The sequence below is a fragment of the Passer domesticus genome, chromosome 5 (genome assembly GCF_036417665.1).
Source record: "Passer domesticus isolate bPasDom1 chromosome 5, bPasDom1.hap1, whole genome shotgun sequence".
Taxonomy (NCBI): Eukaryota; Metazoa; Chordata; class Aves; order Passeriformes; family Passeridae; genus Passer; species Passer domesticus.
In genome coordinates this window covers 41,703,775-41,720,963 of record NC_087478.1, presented here as the reverse complement: position 1 = coordinate 41,720,963, position 17,189 = coordinate 41,703,775, and the positions used below count along the sequence as shown (strand labels likewise).

The 17,189-nt window shown below is 34.8% G+C and overlaps 1 protein-coding gene across 2 annotated transcripts; it reads left to right on the top strand.

Annotated features, from left to right (window-relative positions):
- Nucleotides 1-7,901: 7,901 nt before the first annotated feature.
- On the top strand, nucleotides 7,902-16,923 carry KERA (keratocan). Of its 2 annotated transcripts, none has more exons than XM_064421572.1 (3): nucleotides 7,902-8,046; nucleotides 9,624-10,518; nucleotides 15,102-16,923. In XM_064421572.1, the coding sequence occupies exons 2-3, from the start codon at nucleotides 9,633-9,635 to the stop codon at nucleotides 15,272-15,274; spliced, it is 1,059 nt and encodes a 352-aa protein (XP_064277642.1). In that variant the 5' UTR covers nucleotides 7,902-8,046; nucleotides 9,624-9,632; the 3' UTR covers nucleotides 15,275-16,923. The 2 variants fall into 2 exon arrangements, with proteins under 2 accessions (XP_064277642.1, XP_064277643.1); XM_064421573.1 differs by lacking the exon at nucleotides 7,902-8,046 and adding an exon at nucleotides 8,105-8,261.
- The last annotated feature ends 266 nt before the right edge of the window (nucleotides 16,924-17,189 follow it).

The window sequence follows — 17,189 nt, the reverse complement described above, 5'->3', positions numbered from 1 at the left end:
AATTGAATGAGAAATTATATTTAACCATTTCCAGAGATCTTTTAACCCAACTGTTCCCTTCATGGAAAAATATAGTAAAAACTAAGACTTCTAGAGTACAAACTGATAATGAGATATGTTACCTGATTGCTGTAATCCAACAACACAAAAGTATAATTCTTTTCAGCTTGTTTCAGTACACTGATTACTTTTATGCAAAATTTGAACAGTGAGGCTGAGAACAGTCCAACTCATGATAGATAACACTCTGTTAAGAGAAGTTCCCTCAACCTTCTTCTTTCCAGGTACTGCCAAGGTACTTCCCTTAGCCTCTCTGAAGATACCATATGTATCAGTCCATGTCTTACTGCATTCTGCCACTGCCAAAAAGAGTGATACAGAAAATGTCCAGTTTCAGGGTGCATGGTGAAAGGGAACCGTGGCAAAAAGTTCCAGAAGGAGAAATTTGAGCTGGACACACAAAAAAAATCTTCACAGTGAGTTCATAAAGCACTGTCACAGATTGCCCAAGGAGACTGTGGACTCTCCATCCTCAGAAATTTTCGTAACGTTCATGGGAAGTGCCCTAAGAGACAGATTTGTCTTTGAAGCTAGCCTTAATTTTAGAAGGAAGTTGAACTAAACAACCTTCAGATGTTTCTTCAAACTTATTTATAACTTCTCTGAACCTGTGATTCTAAGAATACTAGTAACCAATGGGGAAAAATATCAATTTTACTAACCAGTTCTAGAGCTGAAGAGTTTAGTTTGAAAATTCATGTGGAAAATGTCTTGTTTCGGTTCCAGTCCATAATTCCAACTCATGTGATACTCACAAAATCTTAACTTAGCTGAGATTTAGTTATAGATTCCATAGGCAGGAACTGTGGAATCTTTCTTTCGATACCTTTTCTGGCTTGTGAAAATCTGTTCCCATTTTAACATTTGTGATTTACTGAGTAGTGGCAGTGAAATCAGAGATCCATCCCTTCCAACTCTCCCATGTGGGACAGCACTCGCAAATATGGTGCCATCCTGATGGACAGAGTGCTCATGGAGGACATTTTGGTTATGAATTTTTTTTCAGATTCTGATATTGGTTAAAAGGCTTTCCATCCATAAGAAAAATTACTTAATTGGTAGACTTTAAGGCTTTCACACAGAAATAATTCTCTTTTCTAATTAGTCTGAAAAGTTTAACATCAGTTGAAATGAGAATGGAGTGCTAGCTGCACTTTAGGACACTCACCTTGAATATAGAAAGATCAGGTTCAAGTACCAGGGCAAATTATCACTTCATTATGTAAAGAAAAGCAGCTTTAGAGGCTGGAGCACTTTTTATCACACTGTTTGGGGATAAGATTGTAATTGTTGGCTAAAATGTATTGCTACTTTTTAGTGCTATGATGCTTTGTGGGTGTAACCTCTTCTACCTGTTTTAAGAGGTGAATTATCTTCATTTTCATAATTTGAATTTTTAATCTACAAATCAAATAATATATTTTTAAGAAGTTTTGATTACTAGAATAGTATTTTTTAAAGTATAATCTCTCTTATGTGGTACCTCTGTGGTACAGCTAAATTTTTATGCTGAAATTGTTAAAGAAATGCAGAAAATAAAGAAGAAGAGGAGAGCTGCTCCACTGTGCGAAAAAAAGTAGTTTTGCCTTTACTCTGTGAATCCCAGTGTGGGGCAATGCATACAAGTCTGAAATGGTATTTGGTCAACCTGACCAGAGCATGTATTCAAATAACTATGAAGACACTTTGGAACCTAATAAATAATACTTGCAAAAAATATTTCTGTTGATCATAACAACACTTTCATTGAAACATGCAAAATATTTCAGACAGAAGTACTGAAAATCGTTATAAATTTCCTACGTTATAAACCAATTTAATAATAAGCTGTCTTGAAGATAAACAAGTCTATCAAATTTCCTATTTCCATCATGTTTCCAGTAGCACATCATATGATTTTGCCACCCATCTTACTACACACAATGGTTTCTAAACTACCTGAAGAGAAGTCTCCTGAACTTCACTTTTAGATTTCATCATTACAGACATTTTGCTGTCAAAAAACAAACAGTAAGACCAGTATGTTCTCAAAATTATGTGCAATGCTACATTGATTTGAAGAAGAATTTGTGATTACCTGTGTATAAAAAATGAGTTGTGTTTTTGGGGTTTTTGTACAGGTTCCTAAGTTTGGGTAAGAAGAGGCATTCCCTGCAATATTATTATTCCCACCCTCAATTCAGAAGAAGGAAAGGTGTGTTGCTCCTAATGGAAATGACAGCCTTGAGCTGAGGTATGTATTACCCACAAAAACAGAAGGGACCTAGGCATTTACTGCTGGGATTCCCAGCTGCCACCAAGAAGAGCATGGCATCATCTAAGAAAAGGGCAGGTAGTGTTGAAGAGCACCCCTTTGATTATTTAGGGTTATTTGGGTCATTATTTAGGGCTCTGGACTCAAGCACCACTGCATGGTGCTTGGACAGGGATGGGTGATGAATTCTCCCTGGAGCTGAGTTCCAGAGCTGCCTTCAAAGAAAAAGGTGGTGCCAGTTTGCATCAAAGTGCTGCTGCGTGTTGAGGAATTTCATCTACACACTAAAGACTCAGTTTCAACATGTTCCATCTGAAAGGATAATCAGTGCCTGGAGTAGTCATAGTGAGGTGAGATTTGAGTTTGAAGTTGGGACTCTGGAAGAAAACTCAAGTGCTTTGGGAAATACCAGCTCTTGAAAGCAATGCCTGATATCGCAATTTAAGAAAATAAAAATCACATAATCTAATGTTTAATTTCAGTATTTCCCAAGAGTATCTGCATTAAAAATTAGAGCAAAAATTACTACAATTAATGGAAAATAAGAGCTGAGTTTTCATATAGCTTATGCCATTTGGTTTTTCTTTCTAAATATTAAAAAAGCCCATGAACCTTGAATTTCTCATGTGACAAAATCACTGTAGCAGATCATTACAGTAAAGGGAATAAATTTCTTTTTCATTAAGTTGTGGTAGTTCTCTTTTAGGCAATCCTTGTCATTCATTTTGGAGGACAGAACTTTGCATAAATTTAAACTTCTTGAAATCTATTTTCTTACTGTGGGGACCTAAAATGAAGCTGAATTAAAATATTTTTGGACTTCTTTAACAACAGAAGGAAACAAGAAAATAGAAGTTAACATAAATTAAGGATAAAGATATAATTAAAGGATACTAAAACCAGTTTGTTTTCACTATCCTTATTTTATCTCAGAATATTTAATCCTTGATGGCCTTTTGAACAAAACTTCTGCATGTTTACAGAATGGACATCAGATCAATAATGCATATTTCATTTACCATTAGTTGTCTGGAAAATATAAATCATCTAAATAGCTACACGTTGTCCCAGCAACTCAATATATGTGTGTAATTGATAAATGCATGTTAGATAATTTGAGATACATTTATCATTTTAAAAATAGAGTCACAGGGTAGGATAAATTTGTTTCAGAGATGAAATTGTTGAAATCATGAAAACAAAGTAAAGTAAGAGATTGACAGTAACATTTCCATAGTTATTAAAGTAGACCTAGCAAGCCAAGACAAATACCAGATTTTGGCACTATGTCATGGAACTTTTTGGTGTCACTGTGGTAAAGAGTTCAAACCAGAGAGAAAGCGAACAGAGTGCCAAAACATTATTTAATGAAGCATATTCAGGAGACCAATATATTTCCCATAAAACTGAGCCCTTTTCCATAGTTGTTCTTTTCTGAAATGTGTTGGTCTGCAATGATCACATTCAGCTAAGCTACTCAGTTCCCACTGCAGTTTTGATAAGGGAGTGAAGTTGTGCAGAAAGTAAACTGCTAAAGTTTTGTTTCTGGACTTTTAGAATGGGATCTTATATCTTAAATCCTATATAAACAAGCAGTCAGGTGACATCCCCTTTGAACAAATTAAGCTAGCCAAACTGTTCCCCCGGGCTTCTTTAACCAATGTATTTTGATCAAAGCTGAAAGCTCCCCATATAAAACTCCCTATACTTAGCTGCCTGCATATGCACAAAAAAAGCCTATTTAAATAAGAAATGCAATTTCTTCCACTGTGAGGTCTAATTCTAGACTTCTAGCAGAGGTGCACCATTCCTGCTCCTAAGTCTGTTTTGTTTTAACTTTTGTTCACTAGGAATGACGCAGAGTAAAATACATCCATAGGAGCAGGGTCTGGAACATCTGGGCTGGTCCTTTGATCTGTCTGCAGTATCCCTTGGGCTAGCCTGAAGGGCTCAGTCATCTGCTTTCTTTTAGACTCTTTGATCTTGCTGACCTTTGGCTGTTTTTTAAAATGAGCAGCAGATATTATTAATTGAGATATATCACTGTCTGGTGGTCAGGGAACTGTTTGGAAATAGAAATTTTGTCTTTTTGACTCTGGGTAAAACTCTGATCAGCAATGCAGAAAGAGAGACATCATTACATGCCTGTTACCAGAAGTGAAAGAGGCAGACTGAACCCTCAGTAAAAGTCAACACTCCCATGAAGATGTCTGGAGCTACTATTAGGAGTATAGAATGAAGGATACACAAACTGGAATTACTGTCTTCAGCTTTTGAAGTACTACCTTTTCTTTAGTAATCATGAAGATAATTCAAGAGTCTGTTTCAGCTGAATTGATTGTCCTGTGGAGCACGACACACAGTTTTTAGTAAAGTACTGCCCAAATTCAGACACCCTGGACTTCACCCTTTGCTAAATGGAGCAATCCACAGGGCTAATGAGTAAGCTCTGCCTGCAGTACACTCCTGGGTTTGCTGGTGATGAACTATACACATGCTTGATGCTTAACAGACCTTGCTTCTAATTCAATCTGAGACATATGGCAGCCATTACTGAGAGAAAGCAATGCACTTTTTCACTGTCAGCAGCTCTGATGTTAAAACAGAACAGCTCCAAACAGCACTCCCAGTTATCCATTTCTCCTCCCAATGGGTCTTTCTAGCCTGTCTTTTTCACTCTTCTAGTATTTCTCAAGGTTGTGAGCTGTTTTAGTTTGAAGCATGCTCATTACTTCTCTCAAGGAGATGTTATACCCCCTGCAGTTGTTGATACTCCTTGCTTTTTTATACTTTTTAAATACAATTTCTCTTGATTAATAGTGTGGATTGAAAGGAGACACATGCAGTAAAAATCCCATAATAGCTTCAGACATCTTTCTCAAACTTGAAGAAACCCAACAATATCTCTTAAAAATTATCTCCAAAAATGAGGGTGGATATTCACAGTATTTTTAATGCAATATTTTTTCCACTTCCTTTTATTGTTGCGCAAATACATGTCATACTGTTACTTTTTGAGAGATTGTTCATGGTCTCAGGAGCACTTCGTCTTTCACTGATATTTGCCTTTGAGCACTCAGCTTCTCAAGTTAAAAATTACCTCATTAACACAAAATTCTTAGCTGTCTCTTACTGAAAATGAGGTTCTGGAAAGAGTCTCATGTTGGATACGCAAAACAAAAAGTCTCCCAAATTATTAGTCATTTTTGAAAATCTTGGCCACAGTCTTTTATTAGGCTGTAAAACTTTATCATTATAAAGTGCAACCTTTAAATAAGAAATATTTTACACCAGATGATGAAGGACTCAACACAACAAATGCATGATATATGCATAATCTTGAAGGCTTAATGGGAAGAAGGTTTTCTGCAAAATCTGCTTAGATGCCTAGGCAATCACTTGTCTCTGCAGAGATATTTCAAAAATTTTTGAGAGCATGTATGAATACATACAACACTTGTAAACACTCTTGCTTCTTGATTTTGAAGACATTTCTTGTCTTTTTCTCTTCTTTGCTTGCATCAGAAGAAAAGGAAATTCACATTCTTGAGAAAGTCTTGGAAAATATATTCTTCTCCTAGTGAAGGACTCCTCCTTTGAATGGGATGGAAACATGTTTGATAAGGATCAAATACTTGCCTCTAAATCCACAAAGGGCAGATTGTGACCCCTTGCTGAACATTATTTCATACAAATAGTACCACTGCCTGCCACAAGGTAAACAGCAAGTCCCTTTGCCAGGGAGTTCTGTGATAACATAATTAATATCTGGACATAATTAGCAGGTAAAAATAGCAGGTAAATTCAGACCACCACCATGAAGCATAAGATAAATCAATCTTTTTTGTTGTTGCTAAATGTAAACATCTGGCAACATGCATTTAGGTGTGACACAGCAGATATCTGCCATCAGGACTTGCAATTTCAGTATAACATTTGGGATGGACTCGGCTCATTCTTTAGTGACAAAGAGTCCCTCAGTGCCTCCATAGTCTCTCTACACACTTTGTGAGGATTTAGGACAAAAGCAAACCAGATTTATACTGCAAAACTGCTTGTTGTTTACAAGAATCATAGATGCACTTTTCACAGTGAAGCCTCCTTAAATGGCTCACAATTGGACATACAACTATTTTAAATTTCACATAGTGGTGCCTCTGCCTCCCTCCATCTCCCTTGGATGGACTACAGCTGCCAATCCTTGTCATTAATGTGGAGTACCAGCTCTGCTGCAGGAGGTCCAAGTCTTAAACATTTTAACTTCCAGGTGTTTAAAATGACATTCATAATGAAAATTTGGGGGTTTTATGGCTTTTGGCCTAAAATTAGTACATCTGCTTAAAAGAAGAACCTTTATTTTCAGGCATAGTTGTTAATTAATGTAATCTAATTTAAATTATGAAAATATTCAGTATGCATGAAGGAATCAGTTTTACACCTGCTTTGTAAGAAATCCGTGATAAACTTTAAGAGGTGTTAAAGGGCCTGGAGTGCTAACAGAGTGAAACACTTAAGCTCTTGTTTTATTTTTAGGCACATAAACAATACAAAAATTAGTGATGTTAAGGATGCATTTTTTCATAAAGAAACATGGTGGTACAAATATAACTAATGAAAAACCTTTATGATGTGTCTAACATTAGCCTTACTGAAGTCAGTGAAAGCTGCCTATGTATTCAAGGTTTGCTTTCCTTTCTTTTGACTACTTTTGGTCTTTTCTGCTTCTAAATTTCTTTTGAGACATTCTGAGTCTAAGAAGCAAGGGATTAAAAATTACTAAATAGGTTGTTATAGGTTCAATAGTTAAAATCAAACAAAAATGAATTAAAATAATTATACAATTAAGTTTTAAAACTAATATAACTTATTTAAAGTAACAGGATATATATTTTATGTTTTCAATATTTTTCATTATATTTTCCCTTAAAATATTTTTGTCATTGTTCTTGCTTTGAACATGAATAGTTTTCCTGATATGAAGTTGTTTAAGTTTGGACTAAAAACGAAAACAAAAATCTTCCAAAATACTTAATGTGAGAAATATGTGTCTATCTTTGGAGAGCAAGTTGGCTGCAAAGAGTTTGCTTTAGATCAATGAGGAAAGAAAATTGCAGGAGACACTGGGGAATATTATAACTTTGTAGAAATACATGTCAATATCTCTCTGAACAAAAAGGAAAAAGTAAGATTTAATCTTTAAAAACTGAAAATATGTTATTAAAAATTCTTAGCAAATGCATTTGCTCTCTTCTTCTCCTAATCAAGAACTTTGTCTTTAAATGGCATGACAGCATCTGCATTTAATAAAAATCAAATAAAATATTTCCGTAGAAACAGATGGCACTGGTTTTAATCCTTTGTGGCCAAGTCAGGTATTATGAGAACGAGTTATGATGTAAGTCAGCTTTGCATGTAAAGTATCTTCTAACAAAAATCTTGAATAAATGTACATTTTGGGCTACCTGTTTCATCTAGACCAGCTCCCCTCATCTGATAGAACATAAAAAATCAAATGCCTTCAGCTCAGTGGCTGGTTGATATTAAGGCCAGGCTTTCCTTCTTTCCCTGCCTAGGTGCTGAGGTGCCTTAGCTGTTTCAGGGGTTAAAAGCTGTAAGCACTGATGCGTATATATGAGGCTGTATTCCTAGAACACGGCTTGTAGCCTGACTCAAGCTATTACAGTCTAACAACAGGGACCAATAGAAAGAGAAGAAGATCCAAGAAAGCTGAGGTAAGCCCAAACTCTGCAACAATGTCAAACTAGAAGCAATAGCTAATAAGGTGTGCATGGAAATACATCTGGGAATACTAGTATGTACTTCCAGTTTTATATGCTGCTAATTCTTAGGAGGACAGGAAACAAACACAGGAGTTAGCAGCCAAAAGCGGTTAGTTTACAGTGATTTCTAACTGGCTTCAGATAGCTCCAGGAACTTGACTAACAAGGTAAACTGCTTTATATTTCTTTTTTTTTAAGTGTTATTAAGGCTATGAATACTTACAGAGTAAGAAGGTCGCAAATTCACTGTGGGAAATAGAAATGTTATTCTTTAGAAATACTTTATTTGTCCCTTTCTTTGGAATGGTTCCAGATAGCAGCTTCTGGGGCTGGAAAAGCTATAGGATTCTGCACTTGTTACTGCTAATATAACAATGTTGAAAACTATTAAATTACTACGTATCATATGCAGCAACTGAACTGAGCTCTTAACCTTACTCATGCATTAATCTTATGAGAGAATTTACTTTTTGTTTAAATACTATTTTTGTCAAAACCAACCGCTTAATTTTGACCAGAAATTTCAGCTATCTTTTGCCTCTACATTGCAAAATGCTTGTTAATCTTCATGAGCCAATAAGAAAGATAACAGAGTTTGTAAGGCACTGTTTTTGTGCTACACAAATATTTCCTTTCTGAGTAAATTATCAGTGATAATATTTTTCATAATTATACTTGTGGAAGAGGCTATAAAAAGCAAATAATTGAGAGGAAAAATAATTAAAAGATGCATAAATGTATATGAATAGTTTGGTCAGGATTTGCTTCTTGTGGATATAATTTGGTTGGGGCATATTTTTTGTGTCATTTAGAACAGGCATTTGTTTTGTCTGTTTGCTTTAGGGAAGGAAATTTGTAACTTTGGATATGAGAGAGTGAGTGAGGCAGGGAATGGATTAGTCAAACATATTCCCTCCAAGCTTTTAAGAACATGCCCAACAAACAGCTGTTAAAACACTATTTGATCTTTCACTTTTCAATGAAGATAAAAGACCCTGGAAAATCTGATCCAGATGCCATTATAATTTAAGAGAGAGCAAAAACAGAAAAGAGGGTATGATTAATTTTAAACAGAGGAACACTGAGTACAATAGTATTTATAACATCATGACAATGATATCTTTTCTGAAGATTAACCATTATATAATGTAGATAATAGGTCTGTACAGGAAAGCTTACACAAATTTAAAAGAGGTACTAAATTATTATCTAAAAATTATCCATATTTTCATATTTTTTGAAATGATACTTGCATGAATATCAGTTAAACTGGTAGCCAATATAGAGTCTAAGCTGAATCAGGGAGATGTTTATCAACACATAGCACAGAATTGTTTATACCTTTTGTATTTCTTTTCAGCTTTTCCTTAACAGGCCATAGATACCTCTAGAAATAATATTTCCTAGAGGAAATAATTTGGTTCTTTATAAAGGAAATATTATTTTATATGCAAAATTGTATTGTTAATCTAGTATGCTACTAGGGAGTTTTATTGAGAAACAGCTAATTGTTTTTTTCCCCTTCTAAGGCAAACACCATGATTCTAAAAGTCTGTACAAGCCTTTTACTCTTATTTTTGGTCAATTCCGTGTGGACTCGAACTGTGAGACAAGTTTATGATGATCTGGATCCTGGCCATTGGTCTCACTATACCTCTGAGTGTCCACAGGAGTGCTTTTGTCCTCCTAGTTTCCCCAATGCATTATACTGTGATAACAAAGGACTTAAAGAAATACCTCCAATCCCAGCCAGAATTTGGTACCTCTATCTTCAAAACAATCAAATTGAAACAATTTCAGAGAAGCCTTTTGCCAATGCCACTCATCTGAGGTGGATAAATCTGAACAAGAATAAGATCACAAACAGTGGGATTGAGAGTGGTGTGCTGAGCAAGCTGAAAAGACTGCTTTACTTATTCCTTGAAGATAATGAATTGGAAGAGGTGCCTGCTCCATTACCAGTGGGTCTGGAACAGCTAAGACTAGCTAGAAACAAAATCTCCAAAATCCCAGAGGGAGTCTTCAGCCACTTGGAAAACCTTACTATGTTAGACCTGCACCAGAACAGTTTGTTGGACAGCGCTCTTCAAAGTGACACCTTCCAAGGACTCAACAACCTTATGCAGCTCAACATAGCAAAAAATTCACTCAAGAAAATGCCTTTAAGCATTCCAGCTAATACACTGCAGCTGTTTTTGGATAACAACTCCATCGAAGTTATACCAGAAAACTACTTCAGTGCAATACCCAAAGTGACTTTCCTTAGGCTGAACTACAATAAATTATCTGATGATGGTATCCCTCCAAATGGGTTTAATGTTTCATCTATTCTAGACCTACAGCTGTCCCACAATCAGCTCACTAAAATTCCACCAATCAATGCTCACCTGGAGCACCTTCATCTTGATCACAACAAAATCAAAAGTAAGTGTGCATTACCAGTGTGGGACCCTTCAAAACCATATCCATTTTAAATGTCTCCTTAACTATAAAAATGCTCTTTGAGACAAAGTGATTAAAATCATAGAATCACTGAATAATTTAGGAAGAAAGGAACATCTAGAGGTCATTTATTCCAACTTTCCTGCAATAAGCAGGGATATTTGGTGAGGTTTCTCAGAGCCCTGTCCAGCCTGACCTTGAAATTTGCCAGGGATGGGGCATCCACTACTTCTCTGAGAAAAATATTTTTGTGTTTTACCAATTTTGCATCATATTTGTTGCATTAAGATTTATGTCTTCAAAAGTTTTCAATTTCGTGCAAATGAGATGAAGTTTTGTTCCCAAGGTGGCAGAAGCCTGTTGGTTTTAATAGTTTCATTTCCAGGACTGTTTCCAAATTCATCCAGGTATAGAGGGGGTGTGGTGGTTAGGGATTTTACATACTCTATATAATGAAAGTATCTAATCAGTAAGTACTTAATTTCATGCCAAAAGCCAAAATAAAAATGATGACTTTTTATTCACCACTGCACAGAAGGAAGCCAAGTTTCTATGTTTATCTTCTCATCATGGTGATTTAATTGAATATATGATCCTTTACCACTTTTTTTTGTGCCACTGTAGTCCAAAAATACACTAAAAAGAATGGTTTGGCTTTTGGACAAAACAAGGACCTATGAAATGAAGATACTTCTTGATAATTTATGTTTATTCACTGCATTTGGCAAAATAAAAATGTGAAATTATGTAAATAAATTTAAAAATTGTATAACTGGTGCATATTTAAGTGGCCTGCAAGAACTGTTTTAATTAGAGTTAAAGCTTATGACAGATGCTGATTCTGAACATATTTAATTGCCCCCTAGTTACTAAGAGATTTATTTTAATTGCTTCACTGCAAGGCCTCAGGTGCAGACTTTATTCTGTCACTTCAAGTGGATATAAAATTGAAATCAATGGAATGTAGCCTGTCCAGTTTAAGAACAGTTTTGTGTCTAGGTAGTCTTAAAGAGCTGTCCAGTCCTCTTCCTTCCCTGTATAAGTTTGATGAAGCTTAAGACCACGAAAATTAACTTTTGTGGTATGTACAAAATCAAGTCTCAAGTTCCCATGACACATGACCTGTGAAACTGAATCTTGATGCTTTTCCACAAATCTTGTATTCCTTAATGCCTTTACCACCTTTCAAAAATCATTGTTAACTTTGTTAACTTAAGCACAAGTTGGCTTGTGGCTAATTGACTTTAGTCAAAAAACAAAAAAAAGGGAATTCTTAGTAACTGAATATAAAATAGTTGCAACCTGATACCTTAAATGAAACTTGGGTATCATGTAAGGGTATTTTACCACATAAAATAATCATTCCAGAAGTAAGGGATAATGGCATAGTCTCCCTGAGACATTGCTCTAATTGACAATATCTTAAAGGGCCTTTAGGATTGCAAACAAGGAATGTAATTCCATCAGGCCAGAGCAATAAGAGCAGAAGTTAATTCTGCAGATTGGTTTTGTCTTCTTAAAGAAGATCAGTCATTGTTTCAACATTATCAACGTAAAAGGTTTGAAATAAAATATCTGTAAAGTCCTGATCTAGTTTCTTCACAAAAGAGTCTGGCTGAAGGTTTACTTTTATGTGTGCAGTACAAGCCCTTTTTATAACATTAATTCTCTTCACAACTGCAAATCACTGCTTTATTTACTACTGCTGAATCACAGTTACACTGTTATCATTGCAAGAGTTCAGACATCAGCATTTCTATGTAAACACCATTTGTCTATGTTTTATTGTATGCTATTTTGTACTATCAATTCTTCATATAAGTGCACAGCCTTATTTCTCCAGAGACCATTTATGAAGACACAAGGTCTTCTTCTGAAGCCCAGGAAAGCCAAAGATAGCCTCATCATTTGTCTCAGTGGAACAAGAATTTCACCTGTAATTCCTTCCCTAAGGATCTCAATACACAGAGGAAAAAACTATTCTAATTTTGGAATTAAAATCAACTACAATCCAAAACTAATTATGGCTCCAACAGATTTGCAACACATTTGATCTATGGCATTTTAAAACACACATGCCTACATATTTACCTGGGAGATACACTAGTGAGGCTCTGGTAAATTGTTAAATAATGGAGAAGAGAATGTTAAAGTAAGCAAAGAGAAGGTATGAAATGAGGTAACAAGTGATCAAGGGTGAGCAGGTGGTATTATTACAGTGCTATCAAAGGAAAAATGAAAGGGAATAAACAGTAAGTCCACCTGGAAAAACACCAGGAGGCCGAGATAGATACTGTAAGCTAATATTATTCCCCATTTAGAGAAAGGGAGAAATCCCTGGGCCATGTATCTAAATTGTGTTTCTAAATTTTATTTCTAAATTTTACTGGAAAAAGGTCTTCTGCACTTCAGCAGACACACAATATTAGCCATTAATGAGAACCTCTTGGGCTCTAGGTTTCATGTTTAAATATTAAAGGACATAGCAATTCTGTTATCAAGTGGTGGAATTCATCTTTCAATAAACTATTCTAGATTTTTTTATTTAATTTATGGTAGTCATAAAGACCTCCTACTCAATGGAAAAGGATATATAATTGTACAGGGAAATGTACCCCATCTTAAGGAGCTGCCAGTCCCCTTTTGGAAGTATTCATCTCTGTCTGAATTTATACAGAGAGTCTAAATGGTTTACATAAGCTGACACAACTTCTACATGGATCTACATGGCAAGGTGAATTGTACCTCTGGAAGGAATAACCTGTTCCTCCCACTTAAACAGAATTCAGTAATATATCCATGAAGAGTATTGAAAGAGAGAAAAAAAGAGAGAGGCTTTTGTTCCCCTGATAGTTTGGGTAGGAATTTGTTGTTTATGGAAAGAGAACAATAAAACCCGAAACAATTTATACCACACATCATCAGGAAATAACTTCTTCCTAGGTGGCCTGTGGTTAGATAACTGCTGCCCCACTTCAAGGCTGGAGTAATTAACCAAGTGAAAATGAGTGCAGTGAGATAGTTTTTGGTCAGAGAAGACAGAGATTTAGGATACACTTGAAGACATCTTGTCTCTATGAACAGTAGTGCTGATCAAACAAAGCAGATATTTTCTGCTAGATAGTGTTGATTCACCCAAAACTTTAAATAGCTGCCTTCTTAATGAAAATTCTTAAGCTTTCCATGTTGTAAATTCACACATAAAGATAAGCTGTAGCTTGTTTCTTCCAAAAATACCAAAAGCTTTGCCAGCATTAATGAAATTTCACAAGATAAACACATTTTGCTATCACGGATATAACAAAAGCTTCGGGCCTTGGCCAACTGGGTGTACTTGTCCAGTTTCCATGAGAAAGATAGAGTCCACTTCCAAAATGTTGCAAACATCTGGGCAGTTTTTCAAAATAAAGTGGAGGGAGAAAAAAAAAAAAAAGTAAGTTATGGGGGAAAAAGTAATTTGTGTTGTTATTTTTACTTCATAACATTTATCTGATTTTGGGGATTGTAATCAGAAGATTTGTGCATGGTATCATTACTAAATATCAAGGGAGAAATTTTTTTCCTATGTCTTTGTTAGTAAAGAAATTTGTTAAAAAATCTGTTACATACATGTCCTCCAATCACTTTTTTTTCAGTTAGTCTGGGGCAAAGATCCTCAAGCAGCTAGATCAATCAAAAAACATTATAATTTGGTCAAAGGAATTTGACATCTTTGATAAACAAACACCACTTCAGTGTTTTCTAGAGGCCATTTTGAGGCTGAAATAGGGCAGCAGCTGCCTGACTATTTAACAACTGAAGACAAATTATAAAAAACATTTTAGCCAAGTGACAGTGCAGAGGCAACCTAGAGGAGAGAAAAAGGCCAAGCAATTCAATGCTTCTGAATATGGGTAATGACTGATGCCCTAGTTTCAAATTTTATCTGTACATAAAAAAATTACATGTGATGAAATTACATGTGATGTATGTAGAATTTTGAGGATTTGTTAGCTTACAGATTAGGAAGAAAAATATCCCATTTTACAAGTTATATTCTTGCAATTAACCAAATCCACTTAATAATGTCAGAGAATAGAAAAGTACAAGATGTTAAAAATTAAAAACACTATACAAAAAAATTCCTCTGATTCAATATTGCTATTGTTTTGAATGCAAGATCTTCATTAGGGAATATTATCATCCTAAAATTAATGTACTGCCATTGAAATAAGATGTTCAAAACCCTTCAGAAGTAATCTTGTCTTTCTCACTCAGAGTGTAAAGAGCTATTTCTCAATGCTTACCATGTAGTTGTAACTTAGTATCCCCTTTGTCCAAGGATAAATTATGCATCTAATGGCCTTTTTTAATCATTACACCACAGTAAATATGTGATTCACTGATCTAGATCACATTATATGAAGATGTTTGTTTCCAATCAACAAAGCATTTAAATGGAAACAAAAGCAACAGTCTCCCAAGTTAACATCAGTGGAAGATTACTTTATTTGTGTCCTAAGTGAATTATATCTTCATGAACTTTTCCCATGGAAATAACCTAACCTGTTGATCTACATTTTCAGGTGTCAATGGTACTCAGATATGCCCAGTTTCCATTGCCCTAGAAGAAGATTACGGTTATTATGGCAACATCCCTCGTCTCCGATACCTTCGTCTGGATGGAAATGAAATTCAGCCTCCAATCCCACTGGACATCATGATTTGTTTCCGACTACTTCAAGCTGTTGTCATATAAAGATATTGCAGTGCCACTCTTGTACCATGAGAATGCTAAGATAAGAGTTTTGCTGGAATGAAACTTGTTCTAACTCAAACCAAGAAGTAACAGCTTTATTTGACTTTATTTTTTTTCTTTTCTTGTATCTTTTCTACAACTGAAAAGGTTGTTTATTCAGAAGGGATTTTGTATGGAACTGAAACATGTATTTAACACCTTATCTTATAAATTCATGATGTGAATGTATTGAAAATCATTGGTGTAAGATCCCAAATATTCCAAAGAAAATTCTTACTTCATCTTTCTTGTCTATGTGACAACATAATGCCTATAGACAAGTTATGTGTCCTTATTTTGTTAAATAGTAACTAACACAATGAACTTGAGTGCACTTGGCCAAATACATATGCTAAGAAAATCATGAGCTGCGTGATTACTAGTTATCAGAATTGCCACTGACATTTCAGATAGTGACTCATGGTGAACAACCACTTAACATGCAAATAACCCAAAAATTGCTGTCATCCTTTGGAGATTAATACTTTTAAGGTGAAAAGTACAGGAGGCTTAGCATCCAAAGCTGCATACTGAATAAATATCATTGTAGGGATTCATTCAGTGAATTTCAGAACTGGAATAAATTGATCCAACTCAAATCCAAGGATAAGACAACAGGAGATGTAATCTTGTTCTATCAAAGCCCCAGTTTTCTGCTGATTTATTCCATTTCTAGTTTTGACACCATTTCTTTCTGCAACTTTGGGATCATCATTGAATATTTGGTTAATTTTCGTTGTCAGAGAGATACAACCAAGAATAGTAATGATTACATATTTGATAGACTAGGTACTTAATAAAAATTTGAATGGCTAGTTAATGCAATGGTGATGAAGAGAAAATAAAGAAATTAAGAGATACATCCCCTCCCAATTATTTACTGAACTAGGAAAGCACTTGCATAGGAACTGCATCATTTAAGCAAAAACAATAAACTCTGAGCAGTATTCAGCTATCTCCTAACTCACATACATGCACACAATAATACTGGATTTTAGAGAATTCCAAATTATTAGAACACAATATACTAACAATTCACTAACAAGGGAGATATCAGAAGGTAACTTTTAATGAAATATGTCTGATTTTATCAAATCTAGTGGATTTTTTTTCTATTTTATAATATTGGCTTTCAATAAATGACTTGAAAATTATTCACTGACAGAATATGACTTTCTTATTTCTGCTAGCCAGCACAACAGACTATCCATCAGTCATTGTTTTAGTCTTCTTGCATTTCTAGATAGAAGCAATTAGTTGCACCTATTGCTAACATTTTAAGACTGGCCTCAGTAGCAAGCATTTAAAGACTATGCACATGGTATAATTTTTGCTTTGCAGATTAGGTATTTTCTTAAAAGTAGATTTTTGAGTGTTAAGAACAGTAATTTCTGACAAACAATCTTTTTTATCTGAAAATCAGGCCTTATTCTGATCCAAAGATCTTGTGGAATATAGAAACCCAGCATAAGAATAACCCGTTCAGAAATCTGATCACTAAACCATTTCCTTTTTCTATATGATTGCTGAGAAATTCCTACCCTTCTAACAAAAGTATTTTCTGTACCTCTATATGAAAAAATACAGATCTAAAAAGTCTTTACAATATGTATGCATGTTTAATTATGTTCTTTACTCAATAATAGCATAGTAATTTATTTTTTGGAAAAAGAATTATGTGACAATATTACTAATTAAATTATAACAATAATTATGTTCTTGTAGTTGGAAATTAATTTCTACTTTAAACAAAGAACAAATACACATACTCCAAAGTGAATATTCACAGACATATGTACATTTATTAATATTATTTACAGTTCTAATCACACAAAAAAGATCTTGAAGGTGCAGTAAATAGTAACTACTCTTTTAG